At 43.3% G+C, this 20000-nt stretch overlaps 3 protein-coding genes across 6 annotated transcripts in view; 2 read left to right on the top strand and 1 right to left on the bottom strand.

The window, feature by feature from the left end:
• The window catches only part of max (myc associated factor X), a 21093-nt gene extending 13431 nt beyond the window's left edge, over positions 1-7662 (top strand). For 2 of the 4 annotated variants that reach the window (XM_017455497.3, XM_017455498.3), the window contains 2 exons: positions 2125-2317; positions 6296-7662. In XM_017455497.3, the coding sequence (XP_017310986.1) occupies positions 2125-2317; positions 6296-6483 (381 nt within the window). In that variant the 3' untranslated portion in view covers positions 6484-7662. The remainder of the gene's footprint in view (positions 1-2124; positions 2318-6295) is intronic. The other 2 variants (XM_017455499.3, XM_017455500.3) reach the window with 1 other exon arrangement.
• The window catches only part of fntb (farnesyltransferase, CAAX box, beta), a 13246-nt gene continuing 109 nt past the window's right edge, over positions 6864-20000 (bottom strand). The window contains exons 1-12 of the mRNA XM_053675662.1: positions 19875-20000; positions 19490-19554; positions 15093-15165; positions 14241-14332; positions 13509-13655; positions 13338-13421; positions 13120-13206; positions 12369-12498; positions 11625-11757; positions 10760-10871; positions 9710-9824; positions 6864-8541 (exon numbers count right to left, since the gene is read on the bottom strand). The exon at positions 19875-20000 is cut by the window's right edge and continues 109 nt beyond it. Coding sequence (XP_053531637.1) covers positions 8419-8541; positions 9710-9824; positions 10760-10871; positions 11625-11757; positions 12369-12498; positions 13120-13206; positions 13338-13421; positions 13509-13655; positions 14241-14332; positions 15093-15165; positions 19490-19554; positions 19875-19961 — 1248 coding nt within the window. The 5' untranslated portion in view covers positions 19962-20000 and the 3' untranslated portion in view covers positions 6864-8418. The remainder of the gene's footprint in view (positions 8542-9709; positions 9825-10759; positions 10872-11624; positions 11758-12368; positions 12499-13119; positions 13207-13337; positions 13422-13508; positions 13656-14240; positions 14333-15092; positions 15166-19489; positions 19555-19874) is intronic.
• The window catches only part of rab15 (RAB15, member RAS oncogene family), a 24404-nt gene continuing 15190 nt past the window's right edge, over positions 10787-20000 (top strand). Inside the window, exon 1 of the mRNA XM_017455492.3 lies at positions 10787-10908. The gene's annotated coding sequence lies outside the window, so the exon portion shown is untranslated. The remainder of the gene's footprint in view (positions 10909-20000) is intronic.

Here is a 20000-nt window from a genome sequence, read left to right on the forward strand (position 1 = left end):
ATAATAGCAACGCAAAAGATGTTTTTTTTTTTTTTTTCTTTATCCCTGAATAATTCTCCACTTGGAGCGGTTTGTCACTACGTAACTGAACGTCAGTAAAAGGAGACGGCGGTGTTATAAATTTTATATCTTCAGTGAACGGAGACGAGACCAATCAGACAGGGTTTACAGGAAAATACGTGGAAATACTCGCGTCCTATTGGCTGTTATGATGCGGAGTGTATCGGGGGGTTTTTTTTTTTCTTCTCCAAAGTTTTTTTTGATGGAGAAGAATCTGGGCTCAGCCCCGGATGATTAACAGTCCAGCTAACGCCACTTGTTTAGTGATACTGCTTCATAAATATTAGAAAGGCCAAAAAAAAAAAAAAAAAAAGTCGTCGCACACCCTAATATTTCACCGCACCACCGTTAGCTTTGATTACGGCGAGCATTCGTCGTGGCTTCGTTTCCGACAACCTTACGCAACGTCCCGTTTCATTTCCAATCGCGCGTTCACTTTCCTCCAGCACTTACCGAAGACCTTTAATGTTGTCCAATTCATGTGTGAAAATGATTCCTTATGCTCCCCGAACGACTCTTTCACAATCCGAGCCAGATGAATCTTGGCATCGTCATCCTGGAACATGCCTGTGCCGTCAGGGAAGAACAAATCCGTTGATGGGATAAATGCTGCGTACTCGGCTGACTTCATTTTACTGCCGCTGGACCTGGCCAATTGAAGCAACCCCCAGTTCGTCACACTGCCTCCGGAGGCTTGTACAGTAGGCACCATTGCTCCATTCACGTCCCTTCTTACCCTGACGCGCCCATCGCTTTGGAAAAGGGTCATTCTGGACTCATCAGGTCACATGACCTTTTTCCAATGCTCTCCGTTTCACTATAAAACATCGTTGTTTTTTTTTACGACGTGACCTCGCCGAGCGTTTTGGAGCTCTCCGATCACGATCGTTGAAGAAGTGGACAGTTCACCACTATCCGTCCGGGTTTTAATAACGCGTTGGACAGTTCTTAACCCAATTCCAGGGATTTCAGCAATCTCCTTAGTAGTTTTCTTTCCTTGATGCAAAGACAACACAGTAACATCTTTTTCCATGACCACGGGATATATCTTCCGACACGGTGAGAAGAAAGAAACGAGAAGCTACACACTGCATTATTTAGGGTTAAAAGAATTGTTGCCAACTGAAACTATAAATCACTACAGTAACGATCCAATCATAGGCTCTTAAGTACCCGCTTATTTAAATCCAAACAAACGACCTTCTTTTTTTGGCCAGGCAGTGAGCTAGAACTATAACAGTTGACATTGTTGTAGTAGTAGTAATAATAATAATAATAATAATAACGTTTCACCTCAGACTGTTACAAAGCACTGACACTGGAGACTCCTTCCATCAGTGTTAAACATCTCCTTATAGAAAACTTCACCATCTGCGATTTTTAAAAAAATCTGTTTAGTATTAGTCTTTTTTTTTTATTTTATTTTATTTTTTTATAATCTACTTAAACGTTCCCTTAAAATTACTAAATCAATCCTAACGGAAAAAAAAAATTCAATCATGTCTTTTATATGTAAACATTTCCAGCTCCTTTTAAACAAATCCAACTCCAGTCTTGATCATTTCTTACAGAATTTAATTCAAATTTTTGTTTTATTGTTCTTCCTGGTATCGGATTGGTGTTTAAAGCTGCATTAGGTAAAGATTACAGGTAAGATTTTAGTCTTAACGGTTAAGTAGTTTCGACATTTATTTGACTGATTTCCACCCGTGTTCACGGAGCTCCGCCCCCCAGGATCTACCGGAGCCGGTAGTGGATGTATGAAGCGACTGATGGGAAGCGTTTTCCAAACACAAACGAGCACTCCGGACCGGGAGGCGATTCTCCAAACCAGTTTTCTCAGCAAATTAATACGCTTTTGCTAAACCGGGACTTTCATGCACTGTTTTTATTTATTTATTTACTATTGCACCTTTACAGTGAACACTGTTTATCACAATAATGCCTGCTGCCTTCAGGGGAGAGTTTTTATTTGAATTTATTTATGAATTTATCGAGTAAAGTAACTGATAAGGAGATGTTGTTTCTGCTGTGTTTGTTTTTCACGCTCTGTGTATGAACCAGGCCTCCCGAGCTCAGATCCTAGACAAAGCTACAGAGTACATCCAGTACATGAGACGGAAAAACCACACGCACCAGCAGGACATCGACGACCTGAAGCGACAGAATGCTCTGCTGGAACAGCAAGGTGAGAAGCTCCGTCTCCATCCCACCTCCTCCTCCTCCTCCTCCTCCTCCTCCTCCTCACACCACGCAGGTACTCATCATCTGCTCAGAGTTCACCATGCCAAAACTCAGCTCTGTGCTTAAACCCTGAATCTGGTGCAGAAACGTCCTCTCTGTCTGTCTCTCTCTCTCTCTCTCTCTCTCTCTCTCTCTCTCTCTCTGTCGGTCTCTCTACCTCTGTCTCTCTCAGGGTACGACTGAGTGTTCCTTTTAATATTACAAACGTAAATACTGTGTTCAGTTCAGGAATTATCTTCAAACGTGTGTATCGTAAACAATGGTGACAAGTATTTTTTTTTTCTTGCTTTTTTTTTTTTTTGTCCAACCCCCCCAGCCCACCCCACCCCCCAGACATAAACCGAACATTCTGCTAAAATCACGTAGACACTACAGCTGGGCGATACGATAAAAATATCACACACGAAGGCCTGTCACGATAGTTCCATCAATTCCGTCATGGACCTGTGGTAGGATATACGGACGCGACGGCGGTCGTTATTACCGACCTCGAGATCGCCCGTCGTGTTTACGTGCGAACAACGAACGTCGCCGACATTTTAGCCGTCCGCGCCGCTTCCGTCCTCTCGTCCGCTCCGGTGCCGTCCGACTTCAATCGGATGAAAACTTCCGACGTCGGTGGAATTTAAGATAAAAACACACATGGGAGTTGAAGGCGCGTCGCGAGCACTAGCGGCGGTTTTAATCGAGACACTCTGAAAACAACGGGTCGGATATTAACGGTGCAGTAATGGTGTTTTTAGAAGAAGGTAGATGTAGAAAGAATAGCTGTGGTGTTTCAGATAATCCAGTCGTGGTCGGTGACGCGGGGGATCGAGGAGGCGTTTAATCTGCGTGAGCTGAAGCGGAGCGGCGACGGAACGGCGGTGAACTGAAGCGCTTTACTAGCGGGTTAATGAATCGACTCGCCCGAACGCTTCCTATACACACACGAGATTAATCAGATATTTACGCACGACATAAACACAATATTACAACTCGCCAACGCACTAAACGACGCCGACGCATGAGCCAAGCTGAACTTCAGTACGGCGCCGGGGTGGAGCGGGTAAGTCACGTCGTGAATACGCTGTTTCCATAACGACGCACTAAAACACGCACGATGAAGAACTACAGCGTAAAAAGTCCATTTTATTTATTGTTTTGTTTGTGTGGCTTTTATTTTATTTACGTTTTATTTATTTAGGATGTTGTATTTTTTTTTTTTTTGACATTCCAAAACCAATGTCTGAATATTTTTAAGTATTAAAAGTTCATTACTCTGTGAAAGGCTGTACTTGCATTATTATTCTGTTATAGTATCGTTATATCGGTGGCATTAAAATGACAATAATATCGTTCATCGCAGTTATTTCCGGGACGATATATCGTCCGACACGAGGAGCTATCGTGACGGGCCTACATACACGACGTCTATCGCAACACAATCTGCCAGCAATACAGTAGTTTGATGATCGTTTCTTTTAAAGGTGCAATAGGCGATTATTTTTTATATAAATAAAAAAACTTGTATAAACACCAAATCATAAAAAAACCAAACATGCGTTAAGTTGTAGTCTCGGCAAACGTGTGTAAAGTTTGAGAAAACACGCTTGGAAAATGGACTTCTGGTCCAGAGAACTTATTCGTATTTGTATGCGCTTCCAGACGTTTTATAGATACTATAATCTATGGGCTTCTGAAGTTCTGGTGGGCGGAGCTTCATAAATATGGGTGGGAATTATTCAAATGTCAAACCCACCTAACCGTTAGAGACCTGATCTTTTGGGGGGGGGGTATCTTACATGATGCACCTTTAGTGTCTACGAATATGTATCTCCTTTTTATATTTTAAAGAATTATTTTATATATATATATATATATATATATATATATATATATATATATATATATATATATAACAATTACACTCTGTAAGTGTTATCATTTTACAATCTAAAGATTAAGTACGAAACTTGAACACCGCTTCGGCTGCCTCCCGTCAGTTTGTAATGAAATTTATTTCACAAAAATAAACTTTATAATCAATTTTATAATACGTCTCTGTGACACAATATATTCAGCTATCCGCAGTATCACAAAAGCATATTGTGATTTATAACAATATAAAAATGATCATCATATCGCCCAGCTCTAGTACACACAAGTTATAACTAGTTGTTGTTATTATTATTATTATTATTATTATTAATAATAATAAATGATATATAAGCACCTTTCTGGGTACCTAAGGATGCTGTACATTTTTTAAACATATATATTTTAATAGCACTACAAAAGAAAAGAAAATAGAAAGGAAAATCAAACAAAAGCAATATTTATTATAACCACTTGTAATAAAAAGTAAATGGTTTAGTGATAATGTTGTATAAATATTAAAAAGTAATAAATATAAGTACATGGTATACATAGTAGCTATAACTGTAACAAAGCACTGACACTGGAGACTCCTTCCATAAATGTCTGCTTACAGAAAACTTCTCCGTATCAGCGATTACAGACTGCGTTTAACGTTTTACATGCAAGTCCCTGAACTTCTGTCAGAGCTGCTTTTATAGGAGATGAATCAACACCTCCTGACCAATCAGAACGGAGACTTCAGCAGCGCTGTGGTTTAATTATACTCTAATATGTTATCGTTTCTATAGTAACAGCTCGCTTAAGGGGGACTTGTACGGCTGATGCTCCACATTTTCTAAGACTTTCTAAAAGAAATGTATAATCGTCCATGTATCGTTTGGAGAAGTTGTATTTAATATTTATGGAAGGAGTCGCCAGTGTCAGCGATTTGTAACGGCGCTTTGTAAAGTTTCCTCACACGGGAAAGTCCTCAGGACAGTTTGCCTTATCTGATTTCTCGGTTAAATGATCAGCTGTGGAGAGGAAACGACAGAGGAAGGGGGGAAAGGGAGGGAGGGAGGGAGGGGGGGAGGGAGTGACAGAGGGAGTGACAGAGGGAGGTGGAGAGAGTGAGAAAGGGAGGGGGTGAGAGAAAGATATGAATAGAGTGATATGGAAAGAGTGATGTGGAAAGAGTGATATGGAGAGAGAGAGAGATGGAAAGAGTGATATGGAGAGAGAGAGAGATGGAAAGTGATATGGAAAGAGTGATATGGAGAGAGAGAGAGATGGAAAGAGTGATATGGAGAGAGAGAGAGATGGAAAGAGTGATATGGAGAGAGAGAGAGATGGAAAGAGTGATATGGAGAGAGAGAGAGATGGAAAGTGATATGGAAAGAGTGATATGGAGAGAGAGAGAGATGGAAAGAGTGATATGGAGAGAGAGAGAGATGGAAAGTGATATGGAAAGAGTGATATGGAGAGAGAGAGAGATGGAAAGAGTGATATGGAGAGAGAGAGAGATGGAAAGTGATATGGAAAGAGTGATATGGAGAGAGAGAGAGATGGAAAGAGTGATATGGAGAGAGAGAGAGATGGAAAGTGATATGGAAAGAGTGATATGGAGAGAGAGAGAGATGGAAAGAGTGATATGGAGAGAGATGGGAAGAGTGATATGGAGAGAGAGAGAGAGATGGGAAAAGTGATATGGAGAGAGAGAGATGGGAAGAGTGATATGGAGAGAGAGGGAGAGAGAGTGATCTGGAGAGAGAGATGGGAAGAGTGATAAACAGAGTGAGAGGTGTGGGTGAGGGAGCGACCGGTTCTGTATGGTCTCTGTAAGGTAAGTGAGAACAGGAAGTAACTCGTCTCTCCACAGCATTAACTCCAAATAGAAACTGTTCATGTCCACCGTGTGCTTCATTAATAAATGAATAAATATAAAACCTTGTAATGGAGGCCAGACTGCTGGGGTATAAACCGGGGGCAATAACACTCCACATACCCTTCCTAATACCCTTCACATCGCGCCGCGGCTGGAAGAAAGGTCGAGGTGTTGTTTCAGAACACCATCACGCTCCTACATGACTGCACGGTTGATCTGAGTGAATGCTCCTGGTGTGTGTGTGTGTGTGTGTGTGTGTTGTGGCAGTTCGAGCGCTGGAGAAGGTGAAGGGGAACACACAGCTGCAGGCCGGCTACTCCTCCTCAGACAGCAGCCTGTACACTAACCCTAAGGGCAGCACCGTATCAGCCTTCGACGGCGGCTCCGACTCGAGCTCGGAGTCAGAACCCGAGGAACCGTCCACCAGGAAGAAGCTCCGGCAGGAGGCCAGCTAAGACCAGCACCTCCTCACGCGCTTCCAGCTTCTCCTCCGCTGCTCCCTTCTTCCTCCTCAGTGTGCACCAATCAGAGACTCCACAACTTCCTGTTTCGTGTCTTTACAGGCTTCCCAGACACCGGCCCACACCCAGAACCAGAACCAGACCCAGGGAGCTAGTAGAGAAGGACTTGTAGCACACGTCTCTCTCTCTCTCTCTCTCTCTCTCTCTCTCTCACTCACTCTCTCGTCCGTCCTCCTTCCGTCTCTCTCGGGCCGGCTCAGCAGTAACAAGCAGCATCTCAAACCCACAACGAGGCAGCTTCATGATTTACGGACCTGACGCTTCTTCCGTATGGAAGCTTACAGCTCCGGGCACTGCTCAACAATTCCTTTGTGTTCTTTTTTTTTTTTTTGTACATGTTAAAAAGAACAAAAAAAGCAAAAAAAAGCAAAAAAAAAAAACAAACAAACATCATAATCATCCGAGTACTTACCCTTAGCGTGACCGTTCCACAAAGGAGCGGTTGGGTCATCTTTCTAAATATTTGTACTTTTCCACAAGAGAACGTTCTACTACGCGAACGCAGACCGATCGAATCTGATCAAATCACTGACTAAATTTGGTTTTAAAAAAATAATAATAAATGAATCAAATTTTCTTAAGTTGTTTTATCGTGAATTAGTGAGTGAGTTAGTGAGAGATAGCTGAACGTTTTTTTTATATAAAGGAATACATTAATTTATATTCTCCCCTATAGATATATATATATATATATATATATACACATTATAGATATATAGATAGATATTATATGTACTGGGTTTTGTACGTTTCATGCAATTTTGGGGAAATTAAATTTAATAAAATGTTTTTTTTTGTTTTTTCCCCCCATCGCCACAGTTTAGAAAACAAAATGTCTTCAGGGAAAACAACATGTCCATGCTGATTGATTTTTTGACGCACCTCCCATTCACTCCTTTTTTAAAAAAAAAAAAATGTTCATGTTTATAAGTTGTGTGTATATATTAAAAAAAATAATTTTATCCATTTTTTTCCCCCCTCATAGCACCTCCTTAAATTGATTCCGTTCCACGGAAGTGACCGGTATGTCGTACATACCGCCAGCCAATCGTCTTGCAAAATTGAGGCCTACCTTTAACTACGAGACTATAAATAAAAACTATTTTATCCTTTTCCCTGACTCGTCGAGTTTTATTTGGGATTATGTACACGTGTATAGTAGATCTCGTACCCCGTGTTCGCACGACGAGCGGGTGGAGAGTCCTCGTGTCGGACGGTGCGACAGAAATAAATGACCGTATCGCGATACTCCTAGACGTTTCTACCATACACGACACGGTTTACTAACAAACTGCATTTAACAATCAACCTTTAAAAAAAAAAGAAAGAAAAAAAAAAAGGGGCTTTTATTTTATCGTCTACAAAAATGAACACTGAAAAGCGGGAAAAATTGTTTACAGGACTGTTTGTAAATAAGTTTACAGTGTTAATGATTTAAACGCTGTCGAATTCTTTCAGTCCCCCGATCGGGCCGAGGAATCGTTCGCACGCGTACGGAGAAAACGATCACGCTTTTTCATTTTATTTGTTTATTTGTAAATTACGTAACCACATTGAATACAAACCGCTGAAGCTTTTATTTCCACAGCACCACGGAGGCAACGTCACGTTTTTTTTTTTTAAATAAAAAAAAAAAAGCCACCGGGTACATTTTGACTGGTCCGGGACAGCAGAAAGCGTTCAGGGCCTCACCACAGAACTGAGGCCCTACAAACTGAAGGCCTCTGCTTTAGGTTTCAGTAAGACTGGTGCATTTTATTTTTCCCCCAGCATGGATTTTAATTACAGTGTTTTTACACACCAGGTTCCTGTGTACAGCCCAGATAACAACAGCAACAACAGCGTCATCTCTTAACGAAAACAAAAAGCCTACAGGTGGTGGTGTGCGCTCGCTGGAGCTCCTCTCGGCGCCGGTGCAGGCAGCTTGTGGAAATGCTGGATGGCTCGGGCAACTCTCTCAGGGCAGATGTTGTACACCGGGTGAGTCGGCGCCTGGATACAAAAGGAACGGTGATGAGGAGCACGTGTCATGTCTAATATACCCGATCAGCCAAGTCTCACGTGTCGTGTCTGATGTTTACACGCCGTAACGTCACAGCAGGTTTTGTATTTCACAACGCCACGTGGTGAGATCTAAAGCATGAAATGTCGACATTTTTTTTACTGTTCCTTCTTCACCTTCGTTCTACCTAAACAAAATCATGCTGCTTTGGTAAAATCTACGTTTTCTGAAAGTCACCCCCCCCCCCTTATGTTTTAATGCGGAATTGCATCATTGTCCGTATGAGTTTCGGCATCCTGTACAAAATGGCCGCCCTGGTTACGTTCCAGCTCTAGCGCAAAAACGAAAGAAAAACAAATGTTACACGCCGATACCATCTCGGCTGATCGACTGCGATTGTTCAATGATTCGGATTAGCATCTAATTATTATTATTATTATACCACGGTCGGTCTGAATACTCGATTCTGATTGGCTGGAAGGTGCGCGATCAAACCGTATACCGCACAAGTAGTTCCGGTCAGTTTAATCACCGTCCTAAATTTCAGCACTGCCTATAAACATCCGTAAGCACGGTAACAGTTACACTCACACATTCATTATTAGTGCACAGACGCAGGTAATTCTCACACACACACACACACACACACACACTCTCGTTCATTCAAATAAGCGTACTCTTACGGCCCTACTTTATCTGTGTAAGATTTCGAGCGTGTGGATTCTGGATCTAACGCCCCGTGGATAAAATAACGAACCCAAAATTATCCCTTGTTCTCATCCTGTCAGTCGGATTCCGCGCCGCGGACACGCACGACAGCTTTTAACTCGTCAGTGCCGTCGCGTGACCGCGGTATCGGCGGGATCGATAATCCACGGCTAGGTGTGTGTGACACCGTTTTAATACACTCCGCCTCGAGTCGCTGCTTCTTTACCTCCACGTCACCGACTAAAACGGTGTAACGCACACCTGGCCGTATGTGGATTATCCCTCACGTGTTCCTCTACAAAATAAATATATACATACTGTAGGATTCGTTATTACAATACATGACATCATGACCATTAGCCAAATGTACTAATTAAACACTCAGTCAAGACAACGATAACGTTCACCATCAGGTCGCTGATGAGCTACGGCGTTTCAGTATTCTCTCACCAGTCTGTTCTCAGCTCTCCCGACGACCAGCTGGTGGTGGAGATCTTTGTTCCCGAAGTGCTGTGCTATCGAGAGACCGCTCAAACAGTAGCACGTGTGGTAAAAATCCCGGGACCTGGAAACACAATACAGTGTGAAATATCATCATCATCATCATCATCATCATGGAATAGCGCTAGTTCTAATGTATAATGAATGAACGTTAGGTTTAAATCGTTTCCCCTCCCCAACAAATGAAACATTTTTTTTGTAAACGTGTTCTGAGCTTCGACCGAGTCAGCTAACTGGCTAACGTTAGCCTCGGGTTATTATGTGATTTTTACTAATCACGCTCTGTGTTCGTGTGTTTGACTCGAGACAAAAACTCCTGTGAATGTGATTAAGATGACTCGGGTTCAGATATTACACTTGGTCCAAGAGCGACGTGTTGATTTACCGTACTAAGTAAGGAATAAAACACTCAGGGTGGTGCTGTTACAGGAAATAAATCAGTGACGGCACGGTGCCATGAAGATGATTATTTCACTATAACGTCACGTCCTGGAGTGTTTTATTCCTTTTATCCCGCAGCAACCTACCAACAGGTCCTCTTTTTTTCCCCGGTAATCATCAAATAACGTCATGGCGTACTTTTTATCGGTTTGTAGTCGCCGGACGTACATGAAACATCGCAACTACAAAGAAACAAACGAAACAAACGAACGTGAAGCATCAACAACTCTGTCCTGGAGCCTTAAACGCTTAAAAAAAAAAAAAACCAACAACTTCGCCATATACAATGATTACATTTTTGGTAATCTACTGACATCTAGCGCTACTGACAGAGCTAGTGTTATATCGGTGAATTCTGACCAATCAGAATTCAACAGCGCTGTGGGATGATGATGATGATAATAAACTCGTTAAGTCATTATGAGTCAATAATAATGTTTAACACTCATTAAGACAGTGTATCTATTCTAGACTCAGAGCTATAAAACAGGTGAGACACACCGTGTGTGTGTGTGTGTGTGTGTGTGTGTGTGTGTGTGAAACTAGAGCCGTACTCACTTGCCCGGTTTGTCCAGCAGGCCTCCTCCAGGGTTCTGGCAGCAGAGCAGGATGTATTCCTGTAGCGCTTGCTGCTCGAACATCCAACTGCTCACGCTCAGCGTCTCGTCTCCTACAAACGGCATCACAGCACGTTTACGCTCACACAGGTACCTGCTCACCATCACGACTCAACACACACACACACAGCACTGTTACACAGCTCTTACCCTCTTAGCTCCAATAAAATGAGGGAGAGAACGAGAGAGAGACAGACAGAAAGTCAGAGATACAGACAAATTGAGAGAAAGAGAGGGAGGGAGAATACAAACAGACTAGATAGAAGACAAACTAAATTACATCCAGTTACATGCTTCAGTTAACGCCCCCCCCCAGGAAATTTTAGGAGCGCCAATAATTCCGACACGTGGCTTAGTTGAACTATTCTTCATCCGAGATTCATGCGGCCGGTTTGTAGGATTTTTACGGAGTGATTCTCGTTAACCAGCAGGTTTTTCTTATCAATCCAAACAGGGTCAAGGTCACAGCGAAGGTCAAATGCGTGAAAGACTTGTTGGTGGCGGAGGCATCCCTGTCGACTCCGTCTGCCCCGTTTATTTTATTATAAATAATAAATCCATTATACACTCAACTAATACCAACTGTAATTTTATTTAGTGGCTGCACTTAAAGGGTAGATTTCTCATTTGTGTGTCTCTCTTTTTAAAAAATAAAGATTACTACCCGTCTTTACCGAGGGTGCCAATAATTCTAGAGCCGAGTGTATAAATATTGCACCCGACAACCTTAGAAACGCTGGATGCTGAGTGAAAGTGGTACGGTAGGAGCAGCTTGATGAGGCGGAGATCATACAGAAGAGTCTTACCGTCTTTAAAGAGCGCTCTGTGGAGCAGCGGCAGCAGGCCGGCCTGCCAGAACGAGTAACAGCCGTCCACCAGCTTGTTACAGCGACCCTGAAAACCGCCCTCGTAACGCATCTGCCTGCTCGTGACCCAGCGCTGGAGATCACACACACACACACACACACAGAGAGAGGAGAGAACGTCTGTTACGTCTGTACATACTGTATGTTTAGTCATTGAACACACATCATCGATATGGTGAGGTCTTCCTGTAAGGACACAGTTATTCAGCATTCATGGGAGGAGTCTCCAGTACCGCTTTGTGGTTCCTCTGTAACGTTACAACTTCGAGGAATGATTTAAAAAAAAAAGAAAAGAAAAGGTGATTCGTGTTGATTTAAAGACTCGAGGTTGTTTTAGTCATAAAAACCGAAAGATGAGAGATGGACACTTCCTGTACGCTGTGGTTATTAAACCCAGGAGCTGATATCAGACCCTTCTCTCCTCCATACTTCCTGAAGTGCTACGAACAGCGTGAGCCGTGACACGGACTGGCTTTTCGCCCAGTGTTTCGTCGGCCCGTGTTATTCTGAGCAGGGCTGCGGTCTAGAGCGCTATCGGGTTAGGAATTTATCGGGCTTTCACACTCGTCGCCACTACGAGGTCTCCGAGAGCTCTCTGTTCAGTTACTGATCTGTTTGCATGGTGAGTGAGTTATAGAGAGACGACAAGGCATGCTGGGTAATAACGAGGGGGAGAGCACTCACTAATAAGGCCTTGAGGTCCAGCATGTGTTCCTTTCCCAGGATGACCAGAGCTGCCATGCCACAGAAGGTGTAGCCACCGTGAGCCTCCAGACCGGGCATCCCTCCCAAGCCACCTTCCCAATTCTGACAGCTGGTGGGGGGGGGTAAACAAACACACACACACACACACTATTCAAGCTTTACCTGGGTTTTACATACACAGATCTGAGAGGAGAATGCTCATCCTGCCTCCATTATTCATTCTAAAATGGGGTTGTAGTCTGATACGTTTTGTTTTAGTGATGTTTATCTGAGTCTGATACGTTTAGTGAGTCTAATTTTGTTTTAATGATATGGTTTATCTGAGTCTGATACGTTCGAGTCAGCTCATTTTTTCTGTTGGAGTTCGTTTGGTCCGAGTCTGTTACTTTTTTCTGTCCGAGTGATGCGTTTTGCCCGAGTCTGATATATTTTGTCTGATTTAGCAGAATTTTTTCTACTGGAGTTTTTGTCCGCGTCTGATACGTTTTATGTTCGAGTACTGGGTTTCGTCCGAGTCCGATACATTTTGTCTGTATGAGTGATATGTTTCGTCTGTCGTTTTTTCCGATTCCTTTTCTGTTATGTTTCCGAGTCTGTTAGTTAAAGTCGGACCTCACGAGACGTTCTTATCGTCCGTTATGTCGTCATGTAGACGATGATCATGTTCACTCACTGACAAGATGTGACCGATAAGACAGCAGTGTGTTTGAAAAAGCAGCTGAAGAGATACCTGAGGATCCAGTTGTGTGTTCCCTCGAACAGTTTGGGGGTCAGGATGTTGGTGAGAGAGGCCACTGAGGCCGCGCAGTACGCACTCCTGTAGAACAGCAGCACTCATTTACATTCATATCAGCTCTTACATTAGGTGAATGTCTGTTTGAATCAGGCCCTGGGGAATACGCCATCGTCATGACAACATAACCACGAAACCAAGGCAGAGAAGCTCACCTGACGTCCACCTCCCCACCCACATGCATCACAAAGGAGCCATCTGCCTGTTTCACCGTGAACAGGAAGTCCAGGAGCGTCTCTCTGGTGGGGGGAGGGGAGAGGAGTGGTGTTAACCCGTGGCTGTGAGTGAGATCTGTGTTTTAAAGTGCCGGTGTGGAAGGTACGAACCTGTTTATGACGCTGTAGGCCTCCTCCGTTCCCAGAATGCATAGGGCGTTTACGGCGGCGTATGTGGGTGCCAGGTGAGCGTGCTGCCCCGGACCTCCTGCGAAACCCCCTTTCGGGCTCTGGCACCGCGCCAGGAACTGGCACACACTGCGACATAAGCGTGCGAACGTTATTACACGTCATATCAAATACAAAGTCTACAGTCTTCTACCTCTATACACGAGGGGTGTATAAACGACCACATGACGGATTCTGTGACCTCGAGCGCTTTTTATTACGTCAACACGTACAGTACGTGGAACCCGGGTGACTGTAAACCCAAGGAACATTCCTTGCTTACGTATATTGAAAGCAGCCTAGTGGGAAGTGTCGCCTTGTTATAACACGATAATCCGCACAAAACATCCCCTGTCCAGACGCGTGCAAGTTCCATATCAGGACAAAAACCTAATCTGGATAAATTACGAGCAGAATAAAGGCATCTTGCTCATACTACTCATTAAAATTCGCTGCATCCGCTAAAACAACCTACGGAATTTCTGGACAAAAGGAGCCTCTGTGGCAGAGAGGAGTAACATGTGCCTGAGCTCACACCGCCACCAGAACCTTTCTGTGTGCCGTTTCTCCGAGCGAATTGAAAGGTCAGGGTTCAGCGCAGGCCCTGATCTCCTCCACCCCCACGCCGTGAGTCCGCGGGGATGGTGGAGGGGCTGGGTGATGTTCTGTACTCACTCTGATGCTACAGAAGCAGGCACGGGTTCCTCCAGAAGCTCCAGACTGTGCAGGATCCAGTAACACAGCCAAGGCCGACTGGCATCCAAACACTAAGAGCAGCAGACAATACAGTGAGCCAACAGTCTTTACTACCACACACACACACACACACACACTAGACATGTTATTTAACATGCAGTTACTCATGCATAAGCCCAAAATGATTCAATACGTCTTTGCTAACGTCTAAAAACGTAAAAGAAACTCAAATCACGTGTTAATTAAGGCGCAGTCGACGACACTAATTGGCGAGCGTGGTTAGTGTTAGCGGACATCTCGTCCCGAGTGGTGCAGCACGAGCTAATCTGCCTGAACGCTGACCCTGGTGCTAACACGGTCGTCGAGTTCATGGTCCGCGATTACATTTCGTAGTAGACTGACCGAGCTCCGAGGACGTTTAGGAATGCAGACGTAGGATGCACAAGGTGACAGGAACTCTTTTAAAACAAACGCTCGTTATAGGGATAATTATAATACGGAGGAAAAGTTCAAGAAAAGCCAAAATGTTTTCGGTCCGGTGAGGACGAGCTGTCACACCACGTTCGAGACCGATCACACTGTAGAACATGATCATCGGTGTCGCTGGAGCGTATGCTAAGCCGAGCAGACAGTACCGATTAACAATAGCAAGGCGGAACTGGATAGAGAGAGAAACGACAACAAACACAAAGAACGAGTATTAATAATTCATTTTGCCTGTGGGGACGAACTGAAAAAAAAAAAAAAAAACCCAGACAACATTTATGTCCATTTAAAACCGTCTTTATATAGATCAGTAACTGTTTTCCTGCCCAAAAGGCCACTGCTTACCTCGTAGGCATCCGAGAGATGGCGTAAACCTTTCTTCAGATATTGGTAGTGTTGTTCTCGTAGTAACGTTGGCCTAAAAAACAGAGCGGAACAGATCGATCACACCAGTTTACTCACCTGTCTCCTAGAACACTCTCTCTAAATGAAGACGGTTCAGACTTCAAAGTCGATATGAAATGATCCATTTCAAGGTCAAGGATAGGGTTAGGGTTAGATCGGCTAAAAGATTTACCTACTAACATGCTGTTAAAGTGGACCGAGAGCCAGCGTCTCAAGTCTAGTCTGAGGTCTGTTCTGAAGTCTAATCTAGAGACTGGTCTGAGGTCTGGTCTGGTTTAAAATCTAAAGTCTGGTCTAAAGGCAGGTCTGAGGTCTGTTCTGAAGTCTAATCTAGAGACTAGTCTGAGGTCTGGTCTGGTTTGAAATCTAAAGTCTGGTCTAAAGGCAGGTCTGAAGTCTAATCTAAAGACTGGTCTGAGGTCTGGTCTGGTTTAAAATCTAAAGTCTGGTCTAAAGGCAGGTCTGAGGTCTGTTCTGAAGTCTAATCTAGAGACTGGTCTGAGGTCTGGTCTGGTTTAAAATCTAAAGTCTGGTCTAAAGGCAGGTCTGAGGTCTGTTCTGAAGTCTAATCTAGAGACTGGTCTGAGGTCTGGTCTGGTTTGAAATCTAAAGTATGGTCTAAAGGCAGGTCTGAAGTCTGATCTAGAGACTGGTCTGCAATCTGAGGTCTGGTCTGACCTAAAGTCTGGTCTAGTCTAAAATCTAAAGTGTTTTGGTATAGGGATTGGTCTGGTCTCAAGTCTGGGGTCTGAGATTTGGTCTGAAGTACGGCTTAAGGTCTGGTCTGAACACTAATCTGAAGTTTGAGCTGCAATCTTATATGGTCTAAAGTCTGGTCTGATGTTTGTCCTGGTCTATAGTCTGAAGTCTGATCTGATGTTTGTCCTGGTCTAAACTCTGAAGCCTTATCTAAAGCCTGGTTTAGAGTGGATTTATTTCCACAACCTCGTTAACAAAAACTAGCAGCAGGTTCTGAACCTCACTCGCTCTTCTGCCACACCGAACCCACCCTGGTTCCACGGAGACCGAGTGTTCGTCAGCGCTGGTCCTAGAGTTGCTGCTGCTGCTTCTCTAATTGTAACTAAGCCTCTCTGTACGACATGTGAGCCACCCATCATTAAGTCCCGAGCTCAAATCAGCTGCTTCCCACTGAGCCATGGCAAACCCAGTAATTATAACGGCGTATCAAGCGGCTTTACACCACGCAGGGGTACGAACAGCCCTGATATCCACACCCGCTCACCGCTAAAGCCTCTAATCTGCACAATAAACACAACCTAACAGCAGGAACAAACACTCGGGTTCTCACTGCAAGCCGTAGAGCCCCCGATAAAATGTCTCTCGTCCGAAAGCGAGATTAGAAGATTAAGGAAGAGGTGTGGGTTTCACATCATAAGTTAATAAGAGTGGGAAAAAAAACAAAAACGCAGCTAGTCGTGTCAAAGCGAAACCGCAAAGAAGCGTAAACTCCTCTCTCCCGAAGAGATCAGAAAACTTTACAGCTTTACCACTGACCGTTACAAAGCACTGACGCTGGAGACTCCTTCCAGCACTGACGCTTACGTATCACGTTTTGGCGGATGATCGAGATCCGCTTCCTGATCGAACAATCTTTGGTGCTTGGACCCCTCGAACTCGTTCATTCACGCAGCCACTTCCTCCAGCGCTTGACTAAACTGGATTTATTTATTTATTTAAAATACATCGATCCCAAAATGAATCCAGATGATGATGATGATTTGTACGGTGTCATGAAGAGCTTTCATCCATGACTTTAATAATGACTTACAGATCTAGAAGCATGTCCCGATGTCAACAACAGATTCTTTTTTTTTTTTCCACCGGAACAAACGTGTGCCAAACGTTCACAGAAGGGTCTGCTAACACGAACAAAATGTTTAGCATCACGAAGATGGCACGAGGACAGTCGGTACAAACCGCATGACTCACGGCACAACCGTTTCTGACATGAAACATACGAGGTAGTTGGAATGGCAACCTCCCAACTTTAAGTTGAATCGGAAGCGGGGTTGAGAAATATGTATGGTTTATAAATAATAAATGAATGGCACGTGATGATGATGATGATGATGTGTGTGTGTGTGTGTGTGTGTGTGTCACAGATACAAGCAGTCACCCGGTTCACACTCGACTTGTTTACACCCACGAGATTTAACACTTAATGGAAAGTTGAACAGAACACAGAGTTCTTAAATAAACTCACTGCGTCACGCTACACAGATACAGAGTTTAACTGTAATAACTCCGGGAGTGAAGAGTAATAACCAAGCGTGGAAATGTTATCTTCAGCACAGAAGAAGAGGTTTTTACGGTTTGCGGGTTTCACCATTACGTGACTTGTAGAATATTCCAGAAATTCCATATTGGCAAATGCGTGAGACACCTATATCTTATAATATCTCATAACGCAAGGGTTCTTCACCTTTATCAAGACTCCGTTTTAAGGGTCCGATCTTCTTTCGACGCTGTACACGAGCCACAGAACGGCAGGCACCGGTAAGGCTGGGTTTGTCCGTGTAGTCGAATTTCACGTAATGTCTTCAGAAGCCCATTTCTGTGCTTTCTAGCACTGGTTTAGCAAAATATAGCATCCAGAGTAGATAGTGGACTTAACCATTACTGATAAACAAGTAAAAGTTAAATATTGCTGCAAAAAATACACTTCAAACAACATGACAAAATTAGTCAGTGATTTTTTTTATTTCGCCTCTAGAGGCCGCTCTCGTACCGTATAAGGACAGCGGACGCTTCTCAGCCGCTCCTGCAACCGGGAAAATCCATCGGTGTGGATTTTTGTTGATAATCAATAGTTCTTAGCAAAATATATATATATATATATATATATATATATATATATATATATATATATATATATAAAAATCATTTAGAGGTTGATCTCTAATTCAGATTACTGTAAATATTATACATTATTACGGTATGCTCTGAGGAAGTTTGGACTCCAGAGCGCTCGCTGCAGGCTGAAATATCGCCCGTGTGCTGTTTAGATAATCTTCATCTATCCGGTTTGGGCGATTCCCTCCTGGGAAGTTCATATTTACGAGTTGGGAAGACATAATTATGAGGTCAGGTGCGTTCGAGTCACGTCGGTGTACCTTCTCTTAATTAACTACAAAAAAATACTGCAAGATTTTTTTTTAAACTCCTTCTTTGTTTACCATGTTTTCTTACCGACACGCCCACAACTCGGAGCGCGAAATAAATCCAGAGTTTCCATGCTCGTAATTACGACTTTGCCGTGGCGTTCAACTCGGAAATACGATCTTCCCGACATGACTCGGACTAGGGCTGTGCGATTAACCGATTATTAGTGTTTAATAATCGTGATCTCAATATTGACCAAAATAATCGCGATTATGATTGTTGCCATAATCGAGCAGCCCTAACTTGAACGCACCATTAGACCCTAAAGCCTCTGGTTTACTTCGTTTTTAAAGCGTACGCGAGCGTATGCGCACAGTCGTATGCATAGCCTCTCAAAGTATACTCCATCTGATGTGTATGCTTACACAGGCGGTCGATGACGACTTGCGGTACCCCTCCCGGCCTACAAGAGTCAGTACAGAGCAGTAAAGCAGGTCTTTTTGGGTCACAACAACACGAAGAACAATTCTTGGGCCATCTCTCACTACGATTAGCACCCGTATGCAAATCCTTATACTCTTTACGGCTAGAATTATACAAACGCCGGTACTTTCTAACCTGAACTTGTTTCCGTCTCTTCTGACTACCTTGAGGATCCACGGCCCTGGGATACTGCTGCCACCTTGTGGAAGACCTAATAGTGCAAAAGTATTAAAAGCGCATGTGCGTCCTGCATAGCTGTTCCTAGCTTATGTGTAAAAAAGTGAAGTATACTTTCTGCTTAAGGGTTAGGTGGGCTGGACGTTTGACTTATTCCCGCCCATGTTCACGAAACTCCGCCTCCAGGCTCTACAGGGCGTGTCTATAAGGAGGCGCATCCAAACATAAACAAGTTTTCCGAACAGGTTTTCTCAGTGAAATAATATACCTTTACTAAAGCCAGGTCTTTTTCTTTTTTTTAAAAAAAAAAAAAAAAAAAAAAAAAAACATGCTCTACATATCTCCCATGTTATTTGTACAAATAAGGAATAAAAAAAAAAATCTACTATTGCACCTTTAATACTTTTATATACAGTATTCGTGTGTGCATGTCAGCACAATTACTCTAAAGCCCTGCCAGGAGGCTATTTATAGCCATTTTAAATACATGTTTTGTTAAAAACCACTCACTGGAGTTATGTATTTTAGCTCGGAGAAGGTTGGAGATTACTCACTGGGGTGAAGGGTGGATTTGCTGGTAAACACTGAGCACCTCTTTAATGCTGCGTTCAACTTTACTCTGCATAAAGAGATTAAAAACACAGAAAACAAACACATGATTTTCGCGAAATTACACAGTTCGTTTACTTATCTCGAGCTAGTTAGTTTATAAGCCGTTGAAACGCTTAAATAAAAATAATAAATAAATAAATAAATAAACTACCTAGCTAACTCGTTTGACCACCGGAAGTGACGCAACTCGCTACATGCACATGCTTAGCGCTGCTGGTTACGACACAAAAGCAGCGAGTTAACGATTACTAGTCTAACGTTTCTCCACTGTTGCTAATGGCAACCGCTAGTCCTGAGTTAGCTACCAGCGCGTGACATGTCTCTCACCTGCTCTGCAGAGGTCACGGTCTGCAAACCGTCATCTTTAAACTCCTCCAGATGATGGGAGATGCTCAAACACCGCAAAGACTCCATTTTAGCACAGTAATAATAATAAAATTAATTATACCAATA

The sequence above is a fragment of the Ictalurus punctatus genome, chromosome 25, assembly GCF_001660625.3.
Source record: "Ictalurus punctatus breed USDA103 chromosome 25, Coco_2.0, whole genome shotgun sequence".
In the NCBI taxonomy this organism is placed as follows: Eukaryota; Metazoa; Chordata; class Actinopteri; order Siluriformes; family Ictaluridae; genus Ictalurus; species Ictalurus punctatus.